This window comes from Diceros bicornis, chromosome 2, assembly GCF_020826845.1.
Source record: "Diceros bicornis minor isolate mBicDic1 chromosome 2, mDicBic1.mat.cur, whole genome shotgun sequence".
Classification (NCBI taxonomy): domain Eukaryota; kingdom Metazoa; phylum Chordata; class Mammalia; order Perissodactyla; family Rhinocerotidae; genus Diceros; species Diceros bicornis.
Genome location: NC_080741.1, coordinates 53,313,424 through 53,337,787, shown reverse-complemented (window position 1 = coordinate 53,337,787; position 24,364 = coordinate 53,313,424). Strand labels below are relative to the sequence as shown.

The 24,364-nt window shown below is 43.2% G+C and overlaps 4 protein-coding genes and 3 non-coding genes across 28 annotated transcripts in view; 2 read left to right on the top strand and 5 right to left on the bottom strand.

Moving 5' to 3' along the window:
- Nucleotides 1-1,305: 1,305 nt before the first annotated feature.
- On the bottom strand, nucleotides 1,306-3,417 carry SPCS1 (signal peptidase complex subunit 1). Its single transcript, XM_058560909.1, has 4 exons — nucleotides 2,949-3,417; nucleotides 2,519-2,578; nucleotides 2,330-2,416; nucleotides 1,306-1,811 (listed from the first exon to the last, which is right to left on the bottom strand). Exons 1-4 carry the CDS (start codon nucleotides 3,183-3,185, stop codon nucleotides 1,686-1,688), a joined length of 510 nt encoding a protein of 169 aa, XP_058416892.1. The 5' UTR covers nucleotides 3,186-3,417; the 3' UTR covers nucleotides 1,306-1,685.
- GLT8D1 (glycosyltransferase 8 domain containing 1) lies at nucleotides 3,256-13,972 on the top strand. Of its 4 annotated transcripts, none has more exons than XM_058560888.1 (10): nucleotides 3,256-3,478; nucleotides 7,463-7,516; nucleotides 7,603-7,701; nucleotides 9,878-10,091; nucleotides 11,783-11,900; nucleotides 12,133-12,217; nucleotides 12,377-12,489; nucleotides 12,874-13,040; nucleotides 13,156-13,268; nucleotides 13,444-13,972. In XM_058560888.1, the coding sequence occupies exons 2-10, from the start codon at nucleotides 7,501-7,503 to the stop codon at nucleotides 13,632-13,634; spliced, it is 1,116 nt and encodes a 371-aa protein (XP_058416871.1). In that variant the 5' UTR covers nucleotides 3,256-3,478; nucleotides 7,463-7,500; the 3' UTR covers nucleotides 13,635-13,972. The 4 variants fall into 4 exon arrangements, with proteins under 4 accessions (XP_058416871.1, XP_058416880.1, XP_058416862.1 ...); XM_058560897.1 differs by lacking the exon at nucleotides 3,256-3,478 and adding an exon at nucleotides 3,500-3,691; XM_058560879.1 differs by lacking the exon at nucleotides 3,256-3,478 and adding an exon at nucleotides 3,709-5,450.
- An 82-nt stretch (nucleotides 13,973-14,054) lies between these two features.
- On the bottom strand, nucleotides 14,055-20,988 carry GNL3 (G protein nucleolar 3). Of its 2 annotated transcripts, none has more exons than XM_058560846.1 (15): nucleotides 20,872-20,988; nucleotides 20,171-20,229; nucleotides 19,621-19,758; nucleotides 19,388-19,501; nucleotides 19,073-19,156; nucleotides 17,917-18,049; nucleotides 17,039-17,151; nucleotides 16,671-16,788; nucleotides 16,165-16,252; nucleotides 15,461-15,635; nucleotides 15,206-15,348; nucleotides 14,987-15,123; nucleotides 14,726-14,907; nucleotides 14,390-14,456; nucleotides 14,055-14,297 (listed from the first exon to the last, which is right to left on the bottom strand). In XM_058560846.1, exons 1-15 carry the CDS (start codon nucleotides 20,882-20,884, stop codon nucleotides 14,212-14,214), a joined length of 1,650 nt encoding a protein of 549 aa, XP_058416829.1. In that variant the 5' UTR covers nucleotides 20,885-20,988; the 3' UTR covers nucleotides 14,055-14,211. The 2 variants fall into 2 exon arrangements, with proteins under 2 accessions (XP_058416829.1, XP_058416839.1); XM_058560856.1 differs by having other exon boundaries at nucleotides 20,825-20,914.
- LOC131421650 (small nucleolar RNA SNORD69) lies at nucleotides 15,696-15,772 on the bottom strand. Its single transcript, XR_009223924.1, has one exon. It is a non-coding gene; the product is annotated as a small nucleolar RNA SNORD69 (small nucleolar RNA).
- Nucleotides 16,911-16,992, bottom strand: LOC131421655 (small nucleolar RNA SNORD19B). The gene has a single exon (XR_009223926.1). It is a non-coding gene; the product is annotated as a small nucleolar RNA SNORD19B (small nucleolar RNA).
- Nucleotides 17,799-17,875, bottom strand: LOC131421641 (small nucleolar RNA SNORD19). Its single transcript, XR_009223922.1, has one exon. It is a non-coding gene; the product is annotated as a small nucleolar RNA SNORD19 (small nucleolar RNA).
- Nucleotides 20,989-21,122: 134 nt separating the features above from the next.
- Nucleotides 21,123-24,364, top strand: part of PBRM1 (polybromo 1) — a 119,089-nt gene continuing 115,847 nt past the window's right edge. For 8 of the 18 annotated variants that reach the window (XM_058560804.1, XM_058560771.1, XM_058560761.1 and 5 more), the window contains exon 1: nucleotides 21,479-24,225. In XM_058560804.1, the coding sequence (XP_058416787.1) occupies nucleotides 24,178-24,225 (48 nt within the window). In that variant the 5' untranslated portion in view covers nucleotides 21,479-24,177. Of the gene's footprint in view, nucleotides 21,242-21,477; nucleotides 24,226-24,364 lie in introns of those variants that run through there. The other 10 variants (XM_058560814.1, XM_058560781.1, XM_058560697.1 and 7 more) reach the window with 4 other exon arrangements.

The window sequence follows — 24,364 nt, the reverse complement described above, 5'->3', positions numbered from 1 at the left end:
TTGTGAGGAAGATTAGCCCTGAGCTAACCTCCCTTGCCAATCCTCCTCTTTTGCCTGAGGAAGATTGGCCCTGAGCTAACATCCGTGCCTATCTTCCTCTATTTTATATGTGGGACACCTGCCACAGCATGGCTTGATAAGCAGTGCATAGGTCCACGCCTGGAATCTGAACTGTTGAACTCCAGGCCACTGAAGCAGAGCGCACAAACTTAACCACTATGCCACCAGGCCAGCCCTGCTCCTAACTTTTTAATTACATTCATTATAGTTACAGATATGGTTGGTCTTATTTCTGCCTTTCTAATTTTTCTTCTCTTTTTTTTTTTTGTGAGGAAGATCAGCCCTGAGCTAACATCTATGCCAATCCTCCTCTTTTTGCTGAGGAAGACTGGCCTTGAGTTAACATCCGTGCCGATCTTCCTCCACTTTATGTGGGACGCTGCCACAGCACGGCCTGACAAGTGGTGTGTTGGTGCGCACCCGGGATCCGAACCCGGGCCGCCAGCAGCCGAACGCGCGCACTTAACCGCTACGCCACGGGGCGGCCCCTTTCTCTTTTTTTTAAACCTTTCCTGATTTTCACTGTATTAAGGTCTTGGCTCCCTTTTTTAAAACTCATAGTTTGGAAGTCCTATATCCTGGTATTGAGAAATACAGTATTGCTTATAATAATAACCCTCCCACTCCCATGCCTCACACAAGACCTTTAGAAGATTCTTCTCTTCAGCCCTCTGGAAAATTTAAAAGGAATTTACAGCTCTATGGGTTTTCACTTTGGTCCATCTCAGGTAAGGCGTGGATTAAACATTTTCTGCTTAACAACAGCCTTATTTTAGTGGTACCAAAATATTCCTTTACCACAAATTTACATTAGTAAATTTTTTCATAGGTGCTTGCTGTTGTTTAGAAAGATGTATAGGGGGCTGGCCCAGTGGTGTAGTGGTTAAGTTCCCGTGCTCTGCTTTGGTGGCCCAGGGTTCGCAGGTTCGAATTCCAGGTAAGGACTTATGCACCATTCATCAAGCCATGCTGTGGCAGCGTCCCACATACAAAAAATGGAGGAAGATGGGCACAGATGTTAGCTCAGGGCCAATCTTCCACAGCAAAAAGAGGAGGATTGGCAACAGATGTTAGCTCAGGGCCAGTCTTCCTCACACACACACACAAAAAGACGTATATTAGGAACTTGCAGCTACAGAAAACAGAAATGGTGCTGACACTTTCGGAACCATTAACTTCTCACTTTGGTTTTTACTAATAGTTTTGCTTACAGAATAATGAATAAAAGACTCTTTAGACACAGACTTGCACTGTGAGTTTTAATTGAAAACATTAAAACAGCTTAACTACTCATAATGAATTATAAAACTCTGATAGTTAAATTGTACTATCATTTATGAGGCATTTATTCTTCATTATTTTTGTAGACCTGAAAGAAACTTTGCATACTTGTGTTTTCTGTTCTCCATTTCAGAGGAAGATTATGAAGAGAAGGTCTAAAATATTTATAAGTCAAAACCCAACTGAGTTAGAAGTGAAATATAAAGAGAACAAAATCTCAACACACCTGTGCAGTAAGAGCATAGGTAGATTTTAGCTCATGTTTTGGGTGTGAAAACAATTTAGCTCATCTCATGCGAAACAAAAGCAAGTGCAATAGTAAAGCTGAGTCATGAAAGCCCCAATCAATTATTTTTAGCATGCCTCTTAATTTTTCTTTCCCCTGGTTTCTTGTCTTCTGTGCCTGAGTCTTGAACAGGTAACCACTTGAGGGGGTGCCGGCGATAAATGGGCCATGGAGGAAGTGTCAGCTGGGCAAGAAGAGAGACAATGCATCAGTTATAGCCATTAAAAGTTTAAAAGAGCATTATGTATAATGCCTGGTTCCCAAATGACTCCTATGCTAAAGGTAAAAACAACAACCAACTGACATTCCTATGAAAACTGTGCCACTGCCCAGACAAGATACCGTAAGTGATGGGAACAAGTCTCCCTGTTTACACATATGGCTTTAAAAGCTAAAAGGAAGGTGAAGAAGGAGCAATGTAAAGACCATAAGAAATTCCTGCTAGCTTTGACCTTAAGATTATTGCTTGGAGCAGCTGCCAAAAGAGATGAGCTGTATCCTTTTATGCAGCTTACCTTTTATGCAGCTTACCTCATCTGACACTATTTGGCATTCTACTTTTCCAATGACAGCAAGGGGAAATATTGATGGGAAAGATGAGGGAAAAGTTGGTGCTGGTTCTCACGACTAGGTCCAACCAAATCAACCCAACTCAGAAAACTTAAGTAGCCACTAACATCCAAATATCCACAAATTTCTTACCAAACACGAAAAAGCAAATCCGGCCATAACTATATAGACAGTCCACCCGAACTGTTCAGCCACGTACCCGTAGATAAATCCAACTATCTAAAGATAGACAAAATATATTAAATACAGTCAAGCTGGAGGCAGGGGGTGGGGGTGGGGTGGAGAGAAGAAATAAAAAGATTATGCAAAACCAATACTTACTGCAGAAAAAAGAATAATTCCCTGAAACATCTGTTCAGCTAGTTTCTGGCCCTTGTAATCCTAGAGGTGAAAGAGAGCAAAGCAGGAATTGGTGCCACCACCGAAGAGGTACAACTCCTGCCCTGGCCTTACAGCTTTGGCACAGGGCAACCCCAACATCAGGGGCTCTCCCCAAGGACCTGAACAAGGAATGAAATTCTGGGTTTCCCGGGCTAATTGAAGCCTCCTAACGGAGCACAGGCAGGAGCAATCCTCGCGAGGGAAAAGAAAAGAGGACCCAGGAGGCACAATTCGGGGAAGGGAGTGTAAGGTAGCTATCCGGGCCAGGAACCGCGCTGCCCCCGGTCGGTGCTCGGACAAGGGATGCGAAGCTGCCAGGCTCGCGAGCGGCTCGCGGGGATCTTGGGGCGGAGGTGGGCCGCGCCCTCACCATTTGCGTGGGCAGCGAGCTCAGGTGCTCCAGCATGACTGGCTGAGGAGGCGGGCGGCGGAGGGCAGAGGGCGGGCGGCGGGGCGAAGGCGGCCGCAATTCACGGCCCGTAGGGCCCCGGGTCTTGTCCCGTGTACAGGTTCGCGCGCCTGCCGAGCTGCAGAGCGCGATGGCCGCGGCCCCGGAAGCGGATGTCTGCGACAGACCCGGACGGCCCGCGGCCCCGCCCCGCGCCATCGCCAGGCGACCTGCGCTTTCCGGGCTGGCTGTAGCCCGGCGCACGGCCCGGGAGGGCTGAGATGGCAACGGTGGCGGCCGCGCCGAGGCATCACGCGCCCACGAAGGGTTCGCCGTTAGTACTGCCGGGTGCCGGAAGCCACGGCCCTGGCCCCCCAAACAGTCCTCGCGTGCGCTTTCGCTACATAACGGCTGCCGGCACGCGTCCCGTCTCCATGGCGACGGGCTTTTCTCGGCGAGGACCCCGGCGGCGGGGCTGCCCGGCGGCGCCTGCTCGGCGCGACGCGCTCGCTGTAAGAGCGTCGGGCGGGCTGGGGGTTGCGGGGCTGCGTGGCGGCTGCGGAGCCAGTGGGCAGGTGGGCTTGGTCCAGAGTGCAGGGGACGCGGGCGGCCCCGCGGCGGGCTGGGCCCCGGGGCCTGCGGCGCGGGCGCTGAGCTGGCGGGGCGGGCCGGGGCGCGGGCGGCGGCGGCTGTGGCTGTAGCAGCTCCTCCTTCCCCGGCTGCAGGTAAGGGCAGCCGCAGGGAGCGTCCGAGGGGAACGGCTTGCCCACCTCCTAACCCAGGGTCTCTCTGGGCCTGGCGGGAACCCCCGGAGCGTCACACAACCCTTGCTCATCCTTAAGCGTAAGAGGGCCCTATTGACTTCCAGGATTTAGGGGAGATTACCCCAGGCCACATCCTCTAGAAAAAGGGAATCCCCTCGGAGAGGGGTCCCCGTTCTCGGCTGCCCCTCGCACCGGTATGGAGAGGGTTCCCAGCCGAGGAGTCTCCAAGTTGACTCACCAGCATGCTCGCCGGCTTCACTGGGCCCTCCCGATAGCGACCAGCCAAGGGTTTGCTCTGCCTCTCTCTGAAAGCTAGTGTCTTATCTCAAAAGCTTAGACCCTCTCCCGTTACTCTGAGCGAGGTGGGGTGCCCACGTTTCGGAGAGAAACCGTCCTGGGGTACGCGGGCCGGTGGGTTTGTGCAGGCTCTCTGGCTTCTATGCTCTTGCATGTCGGGGTCACAGACAGTGGGGTTCTAGGCACTCCCAGGGCAGGGTGGTGTGTGGCTGCCGCCCTCATTCATGCAGTCAGCAAACATTCACAGCACCTTTTTTGTGCCAGGCAGTGGGGTGAGGATACCGCTGTGACCAACACCAGGTCCTTGCCTTCCGGGAGCCCAGTGTGTGTCAAGGGAGACTGCCACATAACCCCAGAAATATATGACAGCCGGATTATTTCTGGGATACAGAGGCCCGGGGGATGTGGGAACTCAGGGGAGGTGCAGCTAATCGTAGAGTTTGGGGGAGGTTCCCTTGACTCCTGAAAGCCAAGTACCAGCTAGCCAGAGGGAGAGGTAGGAGAAAGTGGATGAATATCATTAGTGCCTTCTCACTTTTCAGCCTGGCAGAGACTAAACAGACTTTCTCTTGTGTGTAGAAATAGTCATGTCCCTCTGTGTTATCTCTCTTTAAATGCACTTCACAGAGTGGCAGTTGCTGTAGAGACTTTATGGTATTTGAGGTATAAAGATATGATGGTAAAAGGAAACTCCCTGTCAGGTTCCATTTGAGAGAGAGCTCCATTGGAATCCATGTGTTTTCTTATATTGGAATTTGTTTTCATGATTATCAGCAAAGATTGCTTTCCCTTTCTGAGCTGAGAACCAGCCTTGCTCCTCGATTAATGAGATCGTTCCACAGATATGCCTACTACCATTTGCCAAGCGTGGTTTTAGATGGCAGGGACACATCGGAAAACACTTTCATTGAGGTCCCTGTTCTCATAGAGTTTACATTCTAGTCAAGAAAGACAGAAATAAAGAAACAAATAAATGAGACAACTTCATAATTGAGGAGGAGGAGTGGTGAACTTCCCTGATGGGCTCTGAGGGGATGGGTAAGAGGAAGACAGAAAGATGACTGGTGACCTTGACAAGACCAGTTTGAATGGTGCAGTAGGGACAGAAGTCTGGTTGGAAGAGGCTAAAGAGAGAACAAGAGAGGAAGTGGAGCTAAAGACTTTAAATCTTTTCAAGCTTTTAGAGTAAGGGGGAGCAGAGAAATGGGTTTGTGGGTCAACAGGAGTGAGAGGAGTGGTGTCTTTTTTTTTTTTTTTAATTAACTGGAAGATACCAGAGCATGATAATATGCTGATGGGCGTAATCCAGCAGAGAGGGAAAGAGTTTGCTGATGCTGCACCAGGGAAACAATTATAGGATAGGTTGCAGAACATCAGTGGAATGGCCTTTCATGTACATGTAACAGCAGGGAAAGCAGAAAAGGTGAGCACAGCTGCTAAGAATGTGGATACTAATGCAGTGGCTAGCAAGTTAAAAAAAATAACGGCTTCTTTCTCCCTAAGGTTTCTTCACCCATATCTCTGGGTATGTCTGCCCTGGGTGGGTGCTGTGTGTGTGTGTGTGGTGAGTGAATGTCTGCCCTGGGTGGGTGCAGGGTGTGTGTGTGTGTGTGTGTGGTAAGTGATTTAGGAATGAAGGTTTTAAAATTTCTAAACAAAAAATAATTTTCATGGTGAACAATTGAATATTGCTGATCAAATTGTACACAGTTGTGTAGTCTTACAAAAATATAGCTACTATTACACATCCCAGGGTCTAGGTGCAGTTTTGTTTTGAGAATTTCTTCTAACGAGATCAACGAATTCCATTACCAGGAAAGCACCAGGAAAGGAAATATAGACCAGACATACTCCTTAATAATTAGCATTTTGCATATAGATAACTGTGGAAGAGTTTTCAGAGCAAGTGGTTTCTGTCATGCTAATTTACTTATGTACATCAACTACCTGCTAGGATTGTGTTTTTCTTGTGTCTAGCTAACTGGAATAGCACAAATACATGTGCCTCTCGATCCACATACTGTCTGTAAGTAACTCTTACTGGAAGTTGTTGAGCTAAAACCCTGTCCTTTGTATCATTAACTAAATGAGATTTATTTGAGTGAGATAGTTTTCTCCAGTCTTGGTGGAAGTTGGCTCCAAGCAGGCAGATGTCAGAGCTTTGTCTGAGCAGCTCCCAGTCTGCCAGCTTCTGTAGATAAGGCTCAGCCCACAATGTGATAAAGGCACATGGCTCTTTAAAGAGGAAATTCATTGATATAAAGTACTTTATATATACTGCTCTAGAAAGAAATGAGTGTGTGTGTATTTTAGGTTGCTTTTTGGGAATTTGAATTATTTTCTCCCAAATTTGTAATCTAGTTTGTGATCTTCAGTTTTTTAAACAGCCCTTCAGTTATTTCTCCTTTTTTCAATGGCCTTGAGAAATCAAGTGTCTAATAGGCACACACTTTACTTAAAATGAAATTAATTCAAACTTACTTTGATTTTAAAAATATGCTGTATTTGAAAGTGCTTTGTAAAGTTAAAAGCCTTATGTAAATGTTAGGTGCTCCCATTGAGGAAGATGAAGTAGAAGAGGGTAGAGGTCGCAAATGTAGTATCACAATAGCCTGATTGTATAAAATCTGTTTTTAAGGAAACATTACCCAGCGATTGTTGTAGAAACCTAATCGTTTAATTTAGTTCCACCTGCAATCTTGTTTCCATTGAATTATTTGTTTTGAAAAAGTGAAGGCATCAGATGAGCTGGGGAGCACTAGCCATGGGCAGAGTGACAATGTGAGACACCGCTTTCCTAAGACATGGGTCGTTAACCAACAGGTGAAACCCCGGGAAGCAGCTCAGTTTTCCTTTTAGAAGATTTTTAATTTTTGAGAACAGCACTCTCAACTTTTGACAGCAAGATTGGATTTTGTGAATTTTTTAAATGGTTTCTCTGCTATAGTTTTAAATGAATTTGGAAAATGTTCTTTTTTCTCTTTTCTTTAATTCCACTTAAAGGTGAATGGGCTACAGCTCGGAACAGGGATGTTTTGTACTGATGAGGCTGACCTCAGGTTACTTGATCATAGACAGCTGAGTCCATGTCTCATTTAACTAGGAACTTTAAGTAGAAATTCATTCAGAAAATGTTTCCATAGTGGTTAGACCTCAGGTCTTCCTCTTGGTAGAATTTCTTTTGCTTTTCAACTAGCGGCATGTAATGTACAAGGCTATCTATTTCTCCAAGTTATTTGGAAGTATTTTATTATCATAACTACCATAAAAAACTCAGATCCCAAATTGGGTTCTTGGAAACCATTAATTCAAAATGAGTTTCTGGCAGAAAATACCATATGCACTTCTTGTTTCTACCTGAATAAAAGTGCTTAGGCATTTTGATGGCCATTCTCATGTACCTCCTGACTTTGGGGGCTTGTTTTTGTTTTGTAGGGTTGATAGCTAATATTTATCCAAGGCAGAAGAGAAAGATGTCATTCCGTAAAGGTATGCTCTTTCTACAAGTTACGTTATTTTTATACCTAGACAAAAGGTCAGGCGATGTAATGCAGGCTTTCCCCTCTGTGTTTCAGTAAACATCGTCATCCTGGTTCTGGCTGTTGCTCTCTTCTTACTGGTTTTGCACCATAACTTCCTCAGCCTGAGCAGTTTGCTAAGGAATGAGATTTCAGGTATGAGAACCCTTACTAATGCCTTGACATCTGTTGAGGACTGGGAGATCCGTGTGTCCCACGTCCTGTTACATCACTAGGTTAAAGGGAAAGAAGGCTTTCTTCTGGACCTTACAGAAGCTGCTCAAGACTCGGGGAGAGGTGTGGTGGTACTCACTGTGCTCTTGCAGCTCCTGCCCTCCCATTCTCTCTGCTTTGCGGTTGTTTGCTAAGGGTTTGATCTGACAGAAGATCCTTTTTCACCAAATCAAAGGCTGTAGAGGAGCCTCCTTGGGCTGCCATCTGCTCACATTTCGGCTGGGCAGGGCTTCAGAAGGTATAGACAGGTGAGTGTCGCTGATGTTTGATGCCTGCTCTGTTAACTAGAGTGTCAGTCTGGTTACTGTCCTTCACCTGTTACTTTCCTTTAACCTGTGGAACTGTATCAGCGGGACTTTAGTAGTAAAACAAAACCATAAAGCCTTGTCAACTGATTAAAAAATTCACTTTAGAGGCCGGCCCAGTGGCGTAGCAGTTAAGTTCACGCGTTGTGCTTCGCTGGCCTGGGGTTCGCTGGCGCGGACCTACTCACCACTGATCAAGCCATGCTGAGGTGGCATCCCATACAGAACAGCTACAACTCTACAACTATGATACACAACTATATGCTGGGGCTTTGGGGAGAAAAAAGAAAAAAAAAGACGGTTGGCAACAGATGTTAGTGCAGGGCCAATCTTCCTCAAAAAAAAAAAATCACTTTATTGTATAATTCCATTGCCAGTTCTTTTAAATTAGTTGTTCATACCCCTCTGCTTTGGTATTGAGGGATGTTGGAGGCTTCAGAGTGTCAAAAATCATTTTTGGGTTGCCACCCACCATAACTGACCAGAGCAGGAAAAGACTAATAGCTTTCCCTGAGTGCTCTGATAGCATGTTTGATAGCAGTGTGTATATATATGTGTGTGTGTGTACTTATATATACATATGTAGATATGTCTGTAAAGTAATGCATGCTCCTGGTGGGAACATTCATAAAAAGCAAAATAGCATTCAATCTCCATGAGGGCAGTTGGTCCACTGCTTTATCTCCCATGTCTGTGGGTGATGGCTGGTACATAGGAGGTGCTCAGTAAATATTCACTGAATAAATTATTTCATTGCCTAGACATAACTATTATTAAAATTTTGGCTTAGTACCTTCCAGTTTTTTTCTCTATGTATATACTTTTTTCTATACAGTTGAGGTTATACTATATATAGACTGCACATATGACATGTTTTTCCACATGATAATATCCTAAGCATGTCACCATGACAGTAGAAACTCCTCACATATAGTTTTAATGTCACAGTTTACTTGATTCCACAGGAAAAACAGTCTTTTGGTGCAATGACTTTCAGACTGTTTCGATGGCAACCCCACAGTAAGAAATGCATTATATACAGCACACATACACATGTGTATTTGCTTATTTTCTACCTACCTACCTTTCAAGATGGTAGAGATTTGTCTGTTTTATTCATGGCGGTAACCCCAGTGACTAGATATTGCCTGGCACATAGTAGGCACTCAGTGTTCAATGATGATGAATGAGTAAAATGAATAATATAAAAGGCAAAAAGGAAGGTTTATAAAACAAGACTTGGAGTTGATATGTGTGATGCACTCTCATATTTTCTTCTCTAATTCAATGTTCTATTCCAATTTGACCCCCCTAAATTGATTTCATGCCTACTTATGGGATATGATTCATGGTTTGAAAAACAACTTTTTTTAGTTTGTTTCTTGGTTTTCACAATTATAAATAAAATTGCGACTTTTGATTACCTCTGAGATTTTGTCCTTAAGAGAGGCAAGGGGAATTATTGGGTCAAAGGCCACGTACCTGTTTTTAACACTCTTGATACAAATTGCCAAAATGCATTCTAAAAAGACTGTTATATTCCCACCAGTAGTGTATCAGAATTCTGTCAACCTAGTTTTTTTAAATGCTTCTGCTTTTCCAAAAGCCTGGTTATATATAGGAAAACAAGATGTTACATGATTCGTGGGCTGTATACTTCACATTGTAATGGGGGAGAATGAGGTAAATAAGTATAATAATCCTCACCTTACCTCTTTTCATGTCTTAGGCTCTGTATCAAAAGCTCAGGAGATTGTGTTTGTATCACAGTACCTTCCTTGTGTTCTTTGCAGATTCAGGAATTGTGGGGCTTCAGCCCATAGACTTTGTCCCAAATGTTCCCCGACATGTGGTAGATGGGAGACAAGAGGAGATTCCTGTGGTCATTGCTGCATCTGAAGATAGGCTCGGGGGGGCCATTGCAGCCATAAACAGCATTCAGCACAACACTCGCTCCAATGTGATTTTCTACATCATTACACTCAACGGTACAGCAGACCATCTCCGGTGAGCTCTGCTTGCCTGATGATTCTTCTTCTGGAGGATGCTCTAGAGCAGGCCAGCTGCCAATCCAGGAACGGTTTTTTCTATATATATATTTTTTTTCTATTCAGCTGAGTGTACTACATATGAACTGCATGTATGACATGTTTTTCCTTGTAGTTGTATCATAAGCTTGTCCCCATGATAGCACAAAGGATATAATGAACTTGTGCCAAGATGTAAATCAACTGTGTCACTATGCACAGTTAACTCACACTATTTTTTTGGTAAGACTTTCTCAATGAAGGAAGTAATATGTTGATTTACATCCTGTTACAAGTTCCTTCTCTCATGGACATCTCTGAGTGGTTCTGGTCTAGAGTGGGAAGGGACGTTGGAGCAATGGCAAGGTAGTGTGGTGAAGTGAGCATAGACACTGATCCAAATCCTGGCCCAGAGTGATTGGGGAACATTACCTAACCTGTTGGAGCCTGTTTCCTCATCTATAAGTATGGGGTAAAAATATCCGACTTAGGGGCTGGCCCAGAGCCGGTTAAGTTCGCGTGCTCCACTTTGGCGGCCCTGGGTTCGCAGATTTGGATCCTGGGCGCAGACCTATGCACCGCTTATCAAGCCATGCTGTAGTGGGTGTCCCACATATAAAGTAGAGGAAGATGGGCGTGGATGTTAGCCCACAGCCAATCTTCCACAGCAAAAAGAGGATTGGCAACAGATGTTAGCTCAGGGCTAATCTTCCTCACACACACACAAAAAATATCCAACTTAGAGGATTGTTGTGTCAAGTAAATGAGAAAATATATAAAAAGACACAAAGCACATAATAATCGCTCAGTAAATGGTCCTTACTATTATGTAATTGTTGTGATTAATAATAGAAACCCAATCTGATGGATAGTTTCATCCATGTTTTGAAATGCTTTGAATTTAGATTTACAAAAGTGTATTCCAAGAAACATCTTGATAGTCGCCAAAGTTCTAAAACATTTGTCCTTGTGGCTTTCTCCATGTTTCATATTTAGTTTATGAAAGTTGTTATGAATTATTTTTCCATATTTTAAAAACTCAGAAACCATCCAAAATAACGCAGAAACAAATATTGCATTAAAATAGACTACAGAAATAACATCGTGCCCACAAAATGCTGATCTGAAATTTGATTTGGACCTAGGAGAAAAGTGCAGTACTTCTTTGGGGAACATTGACTTTTCTTACAGGCAGCAAACTTAGACTCAGGTGGAGGAATTATGTAGTCATCAGTGAGTTAACAAGTCTATAGTAACAGACTGATTACCAGCGTTGTTGATATTAGCTTTCACTATCATCACACTTTGACTCATTTTCTTCACCCACATATTTGGAGAGACAAGAGTTGAATGGTCCATGTGGTGATGGGATGTTCTCAGTTCCATAGTGAGTTCTTCTACAGCAGTTTTAGTGTCAGAAGAGCGATCCTAAGTGAACCTGATGGGAGCGCTATCCATTACCATAGAATCTTGGTTCAGGGTGGGATTTTGGTAGGAATACTCTCACTTCAGATGAGGAAACCAAGGCTCAGAGAGATGAAGGGGCTTGAAGACACCTATTTCGTCCCTAGGGTTTCTTACATAATGCCGTCATTAGAAGGCACAAAGGCAAGGCTGTGGTTTTGAGACATGATTATTTAAAACTGAAATTTGGTGCTTTATTTTCATCAGGTCCTGGCTCAGCAGCGGTGCCCTGAAAAGCATCAGGTACAAAATTGTGAATTTTGACACTAAACTTTTGGAAGGGAAAATAAAGGAGGATCCTGACCAGGGGGAATCCATAAAACCAGTGAGTTCCATGCATCCTTGTTTGTACTTGGGAGTTTTAGGACGTGATTGGAATACCTGGGTAACTGTGGGTAACAGTGCAAGTAGTTCCCTAGGGACCAAGCCTGGGCAGTTCTGAGACCTTCAGCTGTCTTCTCCTGCATGGCTATTGAGCATTCTGGGAGTTTCTAGTAAATAAAAGTGCAGCCACTGACAAGTCCTATGCCAATGCCTCTTTCTTTTTCCTTTCCCAGTTAACTTTTGCAAGGTTCTACTTGCCAATTCTCGTTCCCAGTGCAAAGAAGGCCATATATATGGATGATGATGTAATTGTGCAAGGTACCAAGGAATGTCACTATCAGTATTCTTCTCTGTCCAGTGTGGGCTGTAGTGGTTGTCTTATTCATAGTATCCTATAAAAGGTCATCCTAAGAAGTGGGAGGAATAGGGAATCTTGAGGCAACTCCAAGTGTTAACCATACACCTTATCTATTTAAGGTGATATTCTTGCCCTCTACAATACACCACTGAAGCCAGGACATGCAGCTGCATTTTCAGAAGATTGTGATTCAACCTCTGCTAAAGTTGTCATCCGTGGAGCAGGGAACCAGGTAAATTACTTATTAGACCCCTTGCACAGACACTCCACTGCCTATAATGTAGGTTAACGGGGAGACGCAGCAAAATCAGGGAAGTCTTATTGCATTTTATGTTCCCAGTTATTTCATCCCAAAACTCAAACCTGCCTTCTATAGATTAGTTCACAGAGTTGACAACCTAATTCCTCCTTGAGCATCTGGCTTAATATGTTTACTCTAGGTTCCTATTCTAACTTGAAATCCCAAATATCACTTTTATTTGGTTTGTACAGAGCCCTTCACTAACAATGGGAGAAGTGATAGTTTAATAAGCAGGTTTTTTCTTTACTGGCTATCAAATTATATCTATTCTGTTTGAAGTGGTAAACATACTATCTATCCCATTTATGTTTTTAGTACAATTACATTGGATATCTTGACTATAAAAAGGAAAGAATTCGTAAGCTTTCCATGAAAGCCAGCACCTGCTCATTTAATCCTGGAGTTTTTGTTGCTAACTTGACAGAATGGAAAAGACAGAATATAACCAACCAGCTGGAAAAATGGATGAAACTCAATGTAGAGTAAGTGTATAACTGGCCTAGCTGTGAAACTCTTGTATTTCAACCCTGGGGGTCTTGACTAACAGGAATTAGGATTCTTCACTAACAGCTTCAATTTGTTATCTTTCCCACCTAGAGAGGGATTATATAGCAGAACACTGGCTGGCAGCATCACAACGCCTCCTCTGCTGATTGTATTTTATCAACAGCACTCTACCATTGACCCAATGTGGAATGTCCGCCATCTTGGTAAGTAGAAATAATAAACCAAAGGCATAAGCTAATAAAAAATTAAATCTCTAAAGGACTGTCCTTAGGGATAGGATATATCTAGTTTCCTGTAAGTTTTCTAGTTTGATGTGGCATTGTCTGTCTTGTGTCTAATACTAGCACAATCATTTAGCTCTTTTTCTCTCAATGTAAGGTTCCAGTGCTGGGAAAAGATATTCACCCCAATTTGTAAAGGCTGCCAAGTTACTTCATTGGAATGGGCACTTTAAGCCATGGGGAAGAACTGCTTCATATACTGATGTCTGGGAAAAATGGTATATTCCAGACCCAACAGGCAAATTCAGCCTAATCCGAAGACATATGGAGATCTCAAATGTGAAGTAATATATAATTTATGCAATAAACATTTCTCAGGAAATCCTAGAAGACAGTATGTGTGGGAAGTAACAGTTGCTAGACTCACATGGAAAAAGGAACATTTCAGCTGGGTAGAGGACAAACTGCCCTGTCTGGCAGGCAGCTTCCCAGACAGACTATAAATGTGTCTCCATCTGCCTTACCAAGTGTTTGCTTACTACAGTGCTGCATGACCAGAGGTGAATGGACTGATATGGCTGGTACAGCTACTTCAACACTGCTGCTTGGTTTTAATTTTGTAATCTGTGGCCTGATCTGTAATCTGTGGCCTGATCTGTAAATAAAGTGCTACTTAAATTTTTCAATAGGTATCTCACTTATTCTTTCCAGGTAACTGTACTTCTACTCACTCACTGTATAAGACAAGAGTTGGCTATAGAATTCAGACACTTTGTAAATTGCATGATTTTTTTTAATGAATATATCCCGATACATATTCACAAAATTTACACAGCTTACGTTATACTGTAACAAACTGGTACACCACAGGCGTATAACAGCAGTCTCCTCAAAACATAAACCCTTACAAAAGGACAAAGTTCTGTTATACATAGTCTGTACTGAAGTCATAAGCATCATCTTCCTCTTCAGTTATTTTATCCAAGACATAAGATTGTGCAGATTGTTCATCTATATTGGACGAAAGAAAAATGAGATAAAAAAAAAAAAAAAGCAATTCCATACCATGCTGCTTTGTTAGAAGACCCCAATACCCAAGTCACCTGCTTGAAACTCCTCAGGCAGTACCTCCCAGGCCTCTTCTGCAGGGGACATGTCTGAGCTCTTTTCCTGTGGGACAAAGAAACAGTGCTACATTAGTAGCCCTCATCTGCTTATTAATCCAATTAATTATGTACCTGGAAAGTCTCAAAGTATATGTAATGGGATACACAAAATTAAGACTAATGATTCCAAGTTTAAATACCTAAATTGTATGGGGTTTTTTTAAGTCCATTATGAAGTATTTAATTTCTACCTTCAGCCCCTTCCCATTTGTTGTACATTATAGTGCTAGAAACCTTACTTCAGCTTAAACAACTCATGGACAACATACTTACATCAGTTTCTTCATCAGCGTTTTCCTGGTTGCTGTCAATGTCTCTGCAGTCCTCCCCCTCCTCCTGCTTTCTTTTTTTCTGTTTTGGCAATTCTTCAGGTATGTCCTTTTCCTCTATTATTCCATTTGTCAGACCCGAAGACCAGAAAAGGATGCTACTGGCTAAACGGGGGCCCTTGATGGCTAGAGAAGGAACACAGCCCATGTAAACAGATGAGACCTTTTATTGGCCAATACAGACAACCAAACAAGCCTTCCTTACCTTGTATGGTGTGTGCATTGTTCTTTTCCAGTTCTTCCAGGTTAAAGCCCCATTTCATGTCCGTCATAATGCCCTCATTAAAATGTGAAGAAGGAGTCCAGGATGTAGGGGGATGGCAATAATAAGCTAAGGAGGCACTGGTATTAAAAATAAGATTTGTCAAAAATCAGTTCCTTTATTCTACGTGGTCATCAAAATGCCAATGGAAAGAAGCCTTACCCTGTCCACTCAGACCACAGCAGTTTAGCAGCACCTTCTACATTTGGGCTTCCACCTTTTTGGTGCAGTCCTCTTCTCTGAGCAAGTGAAGTAAAAAATTCCAGAGAATTCTTAAAGTCTGGGACAGTAAATTTCAGTACTACCTTAAAGAAAAATAGGAACTGTCATTCATCTGATAAAGTACAGATATAAAAAATAACTTCAAACTTTCTACTAAAAATGCTTATCATGAGAAAGAAAATGAAGCTTTTAAACCTGTCGAGCATCAGCCTGGGACAGGATGGCACTGGCAGCCTCCACTGGTTTTATTACTTCGATACTTGCTGGACTTCTCAGAGCAAGTGCAGTGGCAGAGTTAAGTGGAGACACAATGAAACCTGGACTATCTATGATTGTGATTTGTTTATCCAAGGGGACAACCTGCATGCTCCTAGAACAAGAGAGATGGTAATTGACAGGGGGACTGGTTTACCTGAAGGACAAGAGACAGAACACGAAGCTCAGGGTTGGATTGAACAAACTCAGCACAGTCCGTCAGATCCAGTTTATCATCATTTGCTTCATGTTTATCTAAAACCATAATAGCACACCCTCCTCTTCTAAAAAGACACAACTACCCATTATAGTTTATATATTGACCTAAACACATGCTGTTTCCTCTGCCATAAATATTTCCCCTCTTCTATCTGGCAGACTTCATTTCAAGGTCAGGTTCAAACATCACTTCCTCTGAGGTAGCCTTCCCCTCTCTGAATCTATTTGCTTATTTGTCTTGCAAACTAGATTGTGGGAAGCTAGCTATTCCACTCCAATTCTTGCCCAAACCTAGCACTGGCTTAATCGTCTTTCTTTCACTGACACCTCTAAAGAAATAATAAAAAATTCTTAAGATATCCAAAACAAAATCATTTTTACTCATCTATAATGAAATATTACAATCATGGAACAACTCAATTTACCTTGTAAGCCCCATGGATACACCAACATTACATATCTGGTCTTGTTTTAAGCTATTGATGATGCTGCTTTTCCCCACATTTGGGAAACCTACAAATGGAAAATAGATACAAAAGGCATTATGTGCTGATAACTATAAAATTTCCACTGCCTTATTTTATGCTCGCCTGACGTTTAGAGCAAGATCAGAGTTGGATCTGAGTGTCTTCACTTCAACACTAAGACCAAATTTTAGCGTCTTCATTTCTTGCACAATAAAAGAGCAGAAAAAGATGATTAATTCAAATAAACCAAGAGCTTTCAGAGGCCAACTTCCTAAAATGCCAGTTGGCAAAAAACTGAATTAGGCAGTAATTACTTAAAATTTTTGTCTTTTACACTGTTTGTGTTTGGTAAGGTGGGTAAGAAGCTAGTGTTTGAATAAGCTCTTTATTTAGCGACAACCCACACACTGTTAACATGGAAAAATTCTTGGCACTTAAAAGACATAAGTTAAACTAAAACTCACCAATTACTCCAACCCGAATGGCTTTGCCCCAAGTCTCCTGAAAACCTTCAAGAAGTTTCCAAAGGCCTTCTTTCCCAACACAGGCTTCACTTTTGAATGGAGCAGCTTTCTTTCTTACCTTCACATGTTAAAATTCCAAATAATTAGTTTACTTCTGACAACCCACCATAGAAAACCCAAGCAATCTGGCTCCACAGCCCAGCTGTTAAAACCACCACACTCTACTGCCTTTCAGATTCTATCTGGATGAAATCAGAGTTGGATCTTTTAAGTTTTCATTTTTTAATCAAGATTTTATAGACTCATCATATTTCAGCCATCCAAAATCTGAAAGAACCACACTTCCCACCATTAACAGTAAAAGATACCTTGATTATCTTCTCTTTGGCCTTCAGATTTGTTGAGGCTCTGAACACCACTGTTGGCAATTCCTTCTTCAAATAATTTAGCCAGTTCTCCAAATTTTCTTTTGGTACCAAATCTGACAGGGATTCGGAATAAGACAGACGCTCCAATTGGTCATTTTGTTGGAACCAATTTGCAAAATCCGGTAAACTATGGATTTCACTCTGGTTGCCTTTTGCTCGTTTTTTCCAAAAGGATTTAACTGGAAGATGGGGAGACAATAAGCTCCCTACCATACTGCCATTATCTTAACAGAGTTCAATATCTCCACCTCTGTATTTCTTCAATTCCCTCAGCACTGCTCACTCTCTCAGGATTCCGTCAACCTCTAGATTATTACCCTACTAACCCCAGGGCTATGTTTCCAGAATTCACTCTCAGGTAGCAGCCATGAATACTGACCCCAAAAGTAATTTTAGATCCCATTCTTTCAGCTTCACAGGTCTGTTCTGGGTTTTCTTGTTTCTGCTGCTCACACCCAGACACATAACTATGCATTTCATCTAAATATTGTGCAGGTGTGGGGAGTATGGCACACTTTCATCACTTCCTATGTGAAATACATTGCACACTAAGCTGAGTATAGAAACTTACACTCTTAAATAAGCCAAGGTGATAAGAAGTGAATGGCAAAACAATCGTAGAAACCAGTCAAATCACTTGTAGAAACAATTCCATCCCACTGCCCAGAGGCGTCTCTGGCGACAAGAAAGCATATGCACTGGCTTTGTAGAGGTCAGAGTTGGATCTTATCAGTCTTCAGTGACAATCAGACTGTTCAGATGTTTTCCTCATACCTCACTAGTGCATATGGAACATAAAGGGCATCCCTTTTCCTCACCTGACTTATTTAACACAAGTACCAGCTTCTTCTGTCCCCCCTGGACAATGGCCTCTTCTACCTGAGGACACCTGCAACCAAGAGGATCTCTGGCATCCAACACCTCCAGCACAACATTTGAGGTTTCAATCACCTGTCAAAATAGAACCTATCAGAACAGCATAGCATCCCTTGCTCTGGGAACACCCTCCACACAAGTGTACTGGCATTATCCACTTTGCAACAGGGTGAGCTCAGAGTGGGATCTCATGTCTTCACTTTGGTATGAAGAATGTCCATTTCTCACAGGAAAGTAAAACACAGGTTTGCTCGGAGGCCTCCGGCCTCTCATCAAAGTGGCTTTCAAAAGTGGAAACACCGGGGCTTGCCCCACGGCGTAGCGGTTAAGTGTGCGTGCTCCGCTGCTGGCAGCCCAGGTTCAGATCCAGGGCGCGCACCGACACACCGCTTGTCAGGGCATGCTGTGGCGGCGTCCCACATAAAGTAGAGGAAGATGGGTACGGATGTTAGCTCAGGGCCAGTCTTCCTCAGCAAAAAAAGAAACTGATGTGGATGTTAGCTCAGGGCTGATCTTCCTCACAAAAAATTAAAAAAAAAAAAAAAGGTGGAAATACCTCCACTGTCTGAATGTATATATGATCCTCCCATAGTGAATTATGTAGTCTGATGGGCCCTTGTGGCCCTGCCAACAGCTGTGGAGAAGCACAGTCAGGCTCTATTTACAGAGGGAGAGTGAGCTTGGGAAAACAGGCGTTGGGGATGGGCATGCTGGGGAGCAACTACACCAAGACACCCCCTTGACTTCTTTCACTTAGGTTTCAACAAGGTACTTCAGAGATTCTTATTTTCACACTGCTTACTGTAATGCATTTTCCTCTATTTTAAAATCCTGTCAAAATGTAACTAACACAAAGTGGCACTTTTGTAAATCATACTTATAGGGAACCATTCCTGTGCAAAATTTTAAAACCACAAGAGTATTTCCTTCAGCTAAACATAACAGAAAAGACCCTAAATAGGATAAGCCAACTTGCTGAAGGATTCTTCCAGCTCAAGTGAACTCTCTCTTCCACCAAGGCTGGTGTCAGAAAATAGGAATGATTCTCGTGTTTCAAACCTCATTACCATTTTTAGACACTGACCTAGAATAAGATACCTTTTTAAGTTCCTGACAATACAACTTCTTCGGATTCTGTTTGCCTGACTTGGCTTTGTTCTTAGCTTTGCATTGCCCAAGTTCCTAGAGAATAAAGACAAGGGAAAAAGGACACAAAATTAGAAATTCAGCAGTTATAACATGTTTCTCCATTTTCCATGGCTGATTAGGGGCGCTGCAGTCGATATTTAAATAGGTTAAGACAGACTCTGAACTGTCTTTTTTCTCAAAGAGGCATAGCAGCCCCTGGCTGAGTATGTGCTTTTACTTCTACATCAGAACTCATCTCTCATTCACAAAGAGACCTAATCCTACCTCCTTCACAAGTTCCAAGTTAGATGGCTCAACACCAGGGTTAGTTCCAAGTTTTCTTTTCTTTTCCTGTTCCTTCTGCCTGTCAAGTTTCTGCTGCTGTTTCAGTTCTTCAAGCTGTGTCCGAGCCATAAGAGAAGTGGGTGAGTCAAGGGGACTTGGTGTTGTTACTTTACTTTGAAAAAATATTCATAGTCACATATCACTTGTTCAAAGTTTCAGCTAACGTATCTTACCCGCTGTTTCCTTATCTCAGCTTCCCGAAGAAGAGCCTCCTTAAAGGGAGCACTATTTGGAACGCCCGGGTCTTTCCTACGCTTCTTGTGACCCCGTTTTTTAGCCTCCTTCCTCAATTTTCGATGGTGCTCTCGAATCTATTATAATAAAATTTTTTTTATCAGTTTACAAAAACATTACAAAGAATTCATGTGAGAAACCAATCTGGTTGCAGTTTAGTTATACCTCTAAAATGACCTAAAAAGATGGAAGTTTGATAATAATCATAGAATATGCATATTTATGTATCAACAGCAAGAAAATGTCCCCAGGAGATTCTCTTGCAGAAGTTAACATGTTGATCAAAGTTTACAGACTTTCTTATCACCAAGTTACTGCCCTTTTCCACAGCTGTACTCCTGATGCCTGAGAGCCTGTGTCCATGGTTAGTCTATCCAGCCTCCATTTCCTGATGCAAAATGATATTAATTCAGACCTCCTGGTGGAGTGGTAGGGCAGAAATCAGTTTAGCATTATATTTGGTATAGCTCTCCCAAGCACAAAACTTACCTTTCTTTGGATTTTATACCGCTTATGACAGGTCATGCGTTTACTTGCTTTCTTTAACTCTACAATGAAACACATCACAGAAAGATTAGACACAAATAATCAGTTTGTTAGTTTTTGGTGACTGTGCTCTGGAGTCACGTCCATTTTTGTGTTAATTAACTAGTTCTCAAACCTAATTTAAGAATCATATGGGTCGCATAATAAAAATACGCATGCCACTCTCAAATCCCAGAAAACGTGACTCAATAGATGTGGAGTAGAGCGCAACTTCCCTGCTGCCCTTCTTCTCCTACTAGATGAGACTGTACCATATGAGACCCGAAACGACAGCCACTTCTTCTCAAACACCACGAATCACAAGGTAGGAGCGAACAGTGGGTTTGAGGCGCCTCTCAGACCTCAACGGGGCGGGCTGAACGTGGCCGCAGACGAGAAAACACTGGGCCCGAAACTTGGCTCAGACGCTGTTTCTTCAGGAGACTCTGACCCGGTCTTCACTTCGGGAGCCTCGCCTTCCTTCTGTACAAGGGGCTCGCGGTTAACGTGGGGCCCTTCTACCCTCGGTTCTACCCGGGACCAGGGCGACGGCCTACCCGCAGGCCGCCAATTCCAGCAGAGACCAAGACGCAGAAGAGCGCCCTGGTGGGTTCGTACCGTCAGACACAGATGCCCCTCCACATCCGCCCCTCGACCCCACTCACTCGGCCGCTTCATACTGGAGACGAGAAAAGCAGTGGCGCCGACACCAGCAGTTACTCCGTGCCTCCCCGGGCGCCACGTGTGAACGGAGACCACGGACGAACGTCACGCACTCACGCTGCCACCGTAAAGCGCGCCGCCGGCGGCTCGCGTGCGCGCGCACGTAGTGTCGCGCGGAGCCGGGTTTGCTTGGCGGCTGCGGGGCTGGCTTTGCGGCGGCACCGGGAGGGGTGAGGGCGGTGAGGGCGGCGGGTGCTGGAGCGACGGCAGTGAGCCGCGGACTGAGGAGCAATAGTAGCAGCCGTGGCGGCCACGGGGCGGGGCGCGGCGGTCGGCGACCGCGGCCGGGGCTGCAGGCGGCGGAGCGGCTGGGTAAGGCCGGGCCCGGGCGGGCGGGGCCGCTCCCTCTCGGCCGGCTGCTGGGCCTTTGTGTGGGCCCGGGCGGGCGGGAGCAGCGGCGGAGGCCCCGCCCCGGCCGTGGGGACGCGCTGGTCGGGCCGGGTGCGCGGGGCGGGGCACGGCGGCGGGCGTCGGGACGGGCCTGGCATCCTCGCCGCACCTGCCGGCCGGGACAAAGGCGCGCCGCGGCCCGGAGACTCCCCGCGCCCGTCTTTCCCGCTCCCGGCGCCTGGCCGAGAGCTCGTCGCGGCAGCTTCAAAGCTGTCAACGTTTCCCTTAGTCCCCCGTACCAGTGACAGGTCGGAGAAGTCTTTCATTTCCTCCACAGGTCAGGGCCTCCTTTTGTTGTTTCTTGACGGTTCGGACACAAACTCTCTTGGTGTTTTTTTTTTTTTTTTTTAAACAGTTTCCGGATGACTGTGTTCAGACGGAGTATTTTAATCAATGGGATTTGTGTTTATAGTAGAGGCCAGATATTTAAGTGTCTTGACTGCAACACCGCAAAGAATCGAGGTTTTTAAACTCTGTACATTTCCTGGTTTTAAATATTTTTATCTCTCGTAAAACTTTTTGCTGAAAGAGAAGCATAATTTTGTTGTTATAGAGTAAATATGGGTGATTTAGAGGGGAATAAAGATTGGCAAAAACGTGGAAGAAATGGTGAAAAACAAATAAATACACAGGTTAGTGGATATAGAAATTACTATAATTTATAGAAACGTGTTGGAGTAAAACATTTTTAACTAATTTTCCAACAAACTAGGGCTTCTCAAAGATGATTTTTCCATTTAGTAGTGTACACTTTCCCAAATACAATTTAGAAGCAAATTGGATTCAATAAAAATATAAAAGAGTAGTATAATCTTTGCTTTACTGTTTGTTAACAGATTGCCCGTATTTTAAGATCCAAACGAAGATTGTAAAGTATCTTTTGAAGAAGTATTTCAAGTTAAAACAGTAACAAAAACGTGTGTGGATAATGGAAGGGCCTTGACCACTTTCTTTGGCTTTGGGAGTGTACAAAGTACCTCAAATGTTAATATTTTATCCAAATCCCCAAGATTAGTAAATTATGGTGTATTTGTATGATAGACTGCTGTCAAGCTGTCAACACCATGTGGCAGAATGTTTACTTGGAAGAATCTTGCCAAAGTTAAAACTGCAAAATAATACATATGGTTTGTTAATGCTTTTGTGAAAAAAAAGGCAACTAAGACATAGAATAAATACTGAAAGCTGTGAACACCAGTGTTAAAGGTGAATTTTCTCTGGGAAGTAGGATTATAAGTGATTTTTCTTTTCCCTTTGAATCTTCTGTTTTCCACAATTTTTGTTTTAAGCATGTATTACAGTACTAAGTATCACTAGAAATACGGCAGAGTACTGAAAGTTTATAAACTGTCAAAATAGACAATTTGGCTATACTGAGTAAATGTTTTCTTAGTTGCACGTTACAAAGTTATTCTTTACTGTCCACTGTAATTTATCATTGGTTGTCTGACTTTTGGACATGTGACTGTAATCAGTGCCATTTTAAAACTTGTAATTGAGCTCCAGAATCAATCTTTCTTCTTCCTGGAAACAGAATTGCTAAAGAGATGCTTACAGGCCTTTTAAACTATACAAATAAAAGTTTTTTTTAATGTCTTACTTAAGTGCACTTTTAATATGTTTTTTTAAAAAGATACGTTGATCGCGCAAACTATACCAAGTATATTCTATGAGTCAAGGCTACAAAAATGAAGTAAATGCTGTTTCTGTGCCCACGGAGCATGCAATCCTAGAGTTGAAACTTAACATTTTTGTTGTGCTTTGACGTTTCAAAGTGATGTCATGTACATTTCACTATCACAGCTATCCCGGGGAGACATGTACATTTTACTGCTCTCCTTTTAGAAATGAAGAAATGAATCTGAGAGGTTGTGACTCAAGTAACATCAAACAGATAATTGCGGGTGGAAAACCTGGGACTGCTATTCTGGTCTTCTGAGCTCAGGTCCTATTGCTCTTGCCACCCACTTGGCCACAGGCCTTTCTTGCCAGACTTCCAAAATACATTTTAAAATGTGTCCTTTGAATAAGAAAATATTTGAAAATTGTCATTAAGTTGCATCTTTTTCTTGTCCTATCAAAGTAAATTAATAATTCAAGGAGTTTTAGATATTGTATGGTCTAAGCTGTATACACACAGACACCAATGACTTACTTTTTTTGTCATTTGATTTTCAGTGGATTGTTTATAAAAGTTATTTTGATCTCCTGCCAAAATGGTTGAAGGCTTTTTTTTTCACCTTTCTAAACTTGTTTATGGTGTCTTTCCAATGCTGATAGGACTTTTGGAAATAAATGTCTTTCTCTGCATTTTTTGGGGGTAGAGGAATTTTTTCCAGACTCTGCTCACATGAGCCGTTCTCGGTTTGTTCCAGCTTCCCAACACTTGGTGTCACATGTGAGCCTTCCACGTGTGTTCACTCTCCATTCCAGCTCTGTGATTGAACTCTGCTTTTATTGATTAGGGGGCAGTGGGCAGGCATGCTTCATTCCTGGAATTGACAGTCATTCCATGTGAGTAAAGGGGAACCTCAGTGAGACCACTTTAAGCATATGAAAAGCATTTGGTTTTAAAATGGAAGAAGTGGCCGGTACTGTTAGTGCCTGAGCTTTTGTGGCAGTTTGATTGGCACAAGAGAACTGATATGCGTATTTTCTCCAGTTCTCTTATCTTTCTTTAGCAGTTCTAATTGAATGTTTTCTATCTATTCGTACTCATTTTTCTCCTTCTGACCCTTCTGTTTTTATTTCCCCTTTCTCTGCCTTGTTCTTCTCTTTCAGTTTTGAATATATTAACACTGAATCAGCACTTCTAAAGCCCTGCCTTCTCCCACTGGCTTCACTGGCCTTCAGACATAATGAGGAGACTGGCTTTTCGAGGCGCTGGTTGTGCTCTGGTAAAGCTGGTAAATTACTGATCATCTACCCCTTTCTCTTTTCTGTCCTTCCTTGCCTTTTCCCTTTCACCTTTCTTAAATTTTGTTATCCTTTCCATAAAGATTCCCTTCTCACGTTCATCAAATTCACTTGTGTCCTTGTCATAGA

Excerpts from the sequence above, each read along its gene's own strand:
- SPCS1 (XM_058560909.1), bottom strand. The coding sequence starts at position 3,185 with ATGGCGCGGGGCGGGGCCGCGGGCCGTCCGGGTCTGTCGCAGACATCC. Across the intron at positions 2,579-2,948 it reads GCTCGCTGCCCACGCAAATG|GATTACAAGGGCCAGAAACT; the intron begins GTGAGGGCGCGG and ends TTTCACCTCTAG. Across the intron at positions 1,812-2,329 it reads GATTTGCTTTTTCGTGTTTG|CTGACACTTCCTCCATGGCC; the intron begins GTAAGAAATTTG and ends CTTCTTGCCCAG.
- GLT8D1 (XM_058560870.1), top strand. The coding sequence starts at position 7,411 with ATGGCCATTCTCATGTACCTCCTGACTTTGGGGGCTTGTTTTTGTTTT. Across the intron at positions 7,517-7,602 it reads AAAGATGTCATTCCGTAAAG|TAAACATCGTCATCCTGGTT; the intron begins GTATGCTCTTTC and ends TCTGTGTTTCAG. Across the intron at positions 12,490-12,873 it reads TCCGTGGAGCAGGGAACCAG|TACAATTACATTGGATATCT; the intron begins GTAAATTACTTA and ends TTATGTTTTTAG.
- GNL3 (XM_058560846.1), bottom strand. Across the intron at positions 19,502-19,620 it reads CTGAGATAAGGAAACAGCGG|CTTGAAGAACTGAAACAGCA; the intron begins GTAAGATACGTT and ends GCTCGGACACAG. Across the intron at positions 15,349-15,460 it reads CCCAGGCTGATGCTCGACAG|GTAGTACTGAAATTTACTGT; the intron begins GTTTAAAAGCTT and ends TTTTTCTTTAAG.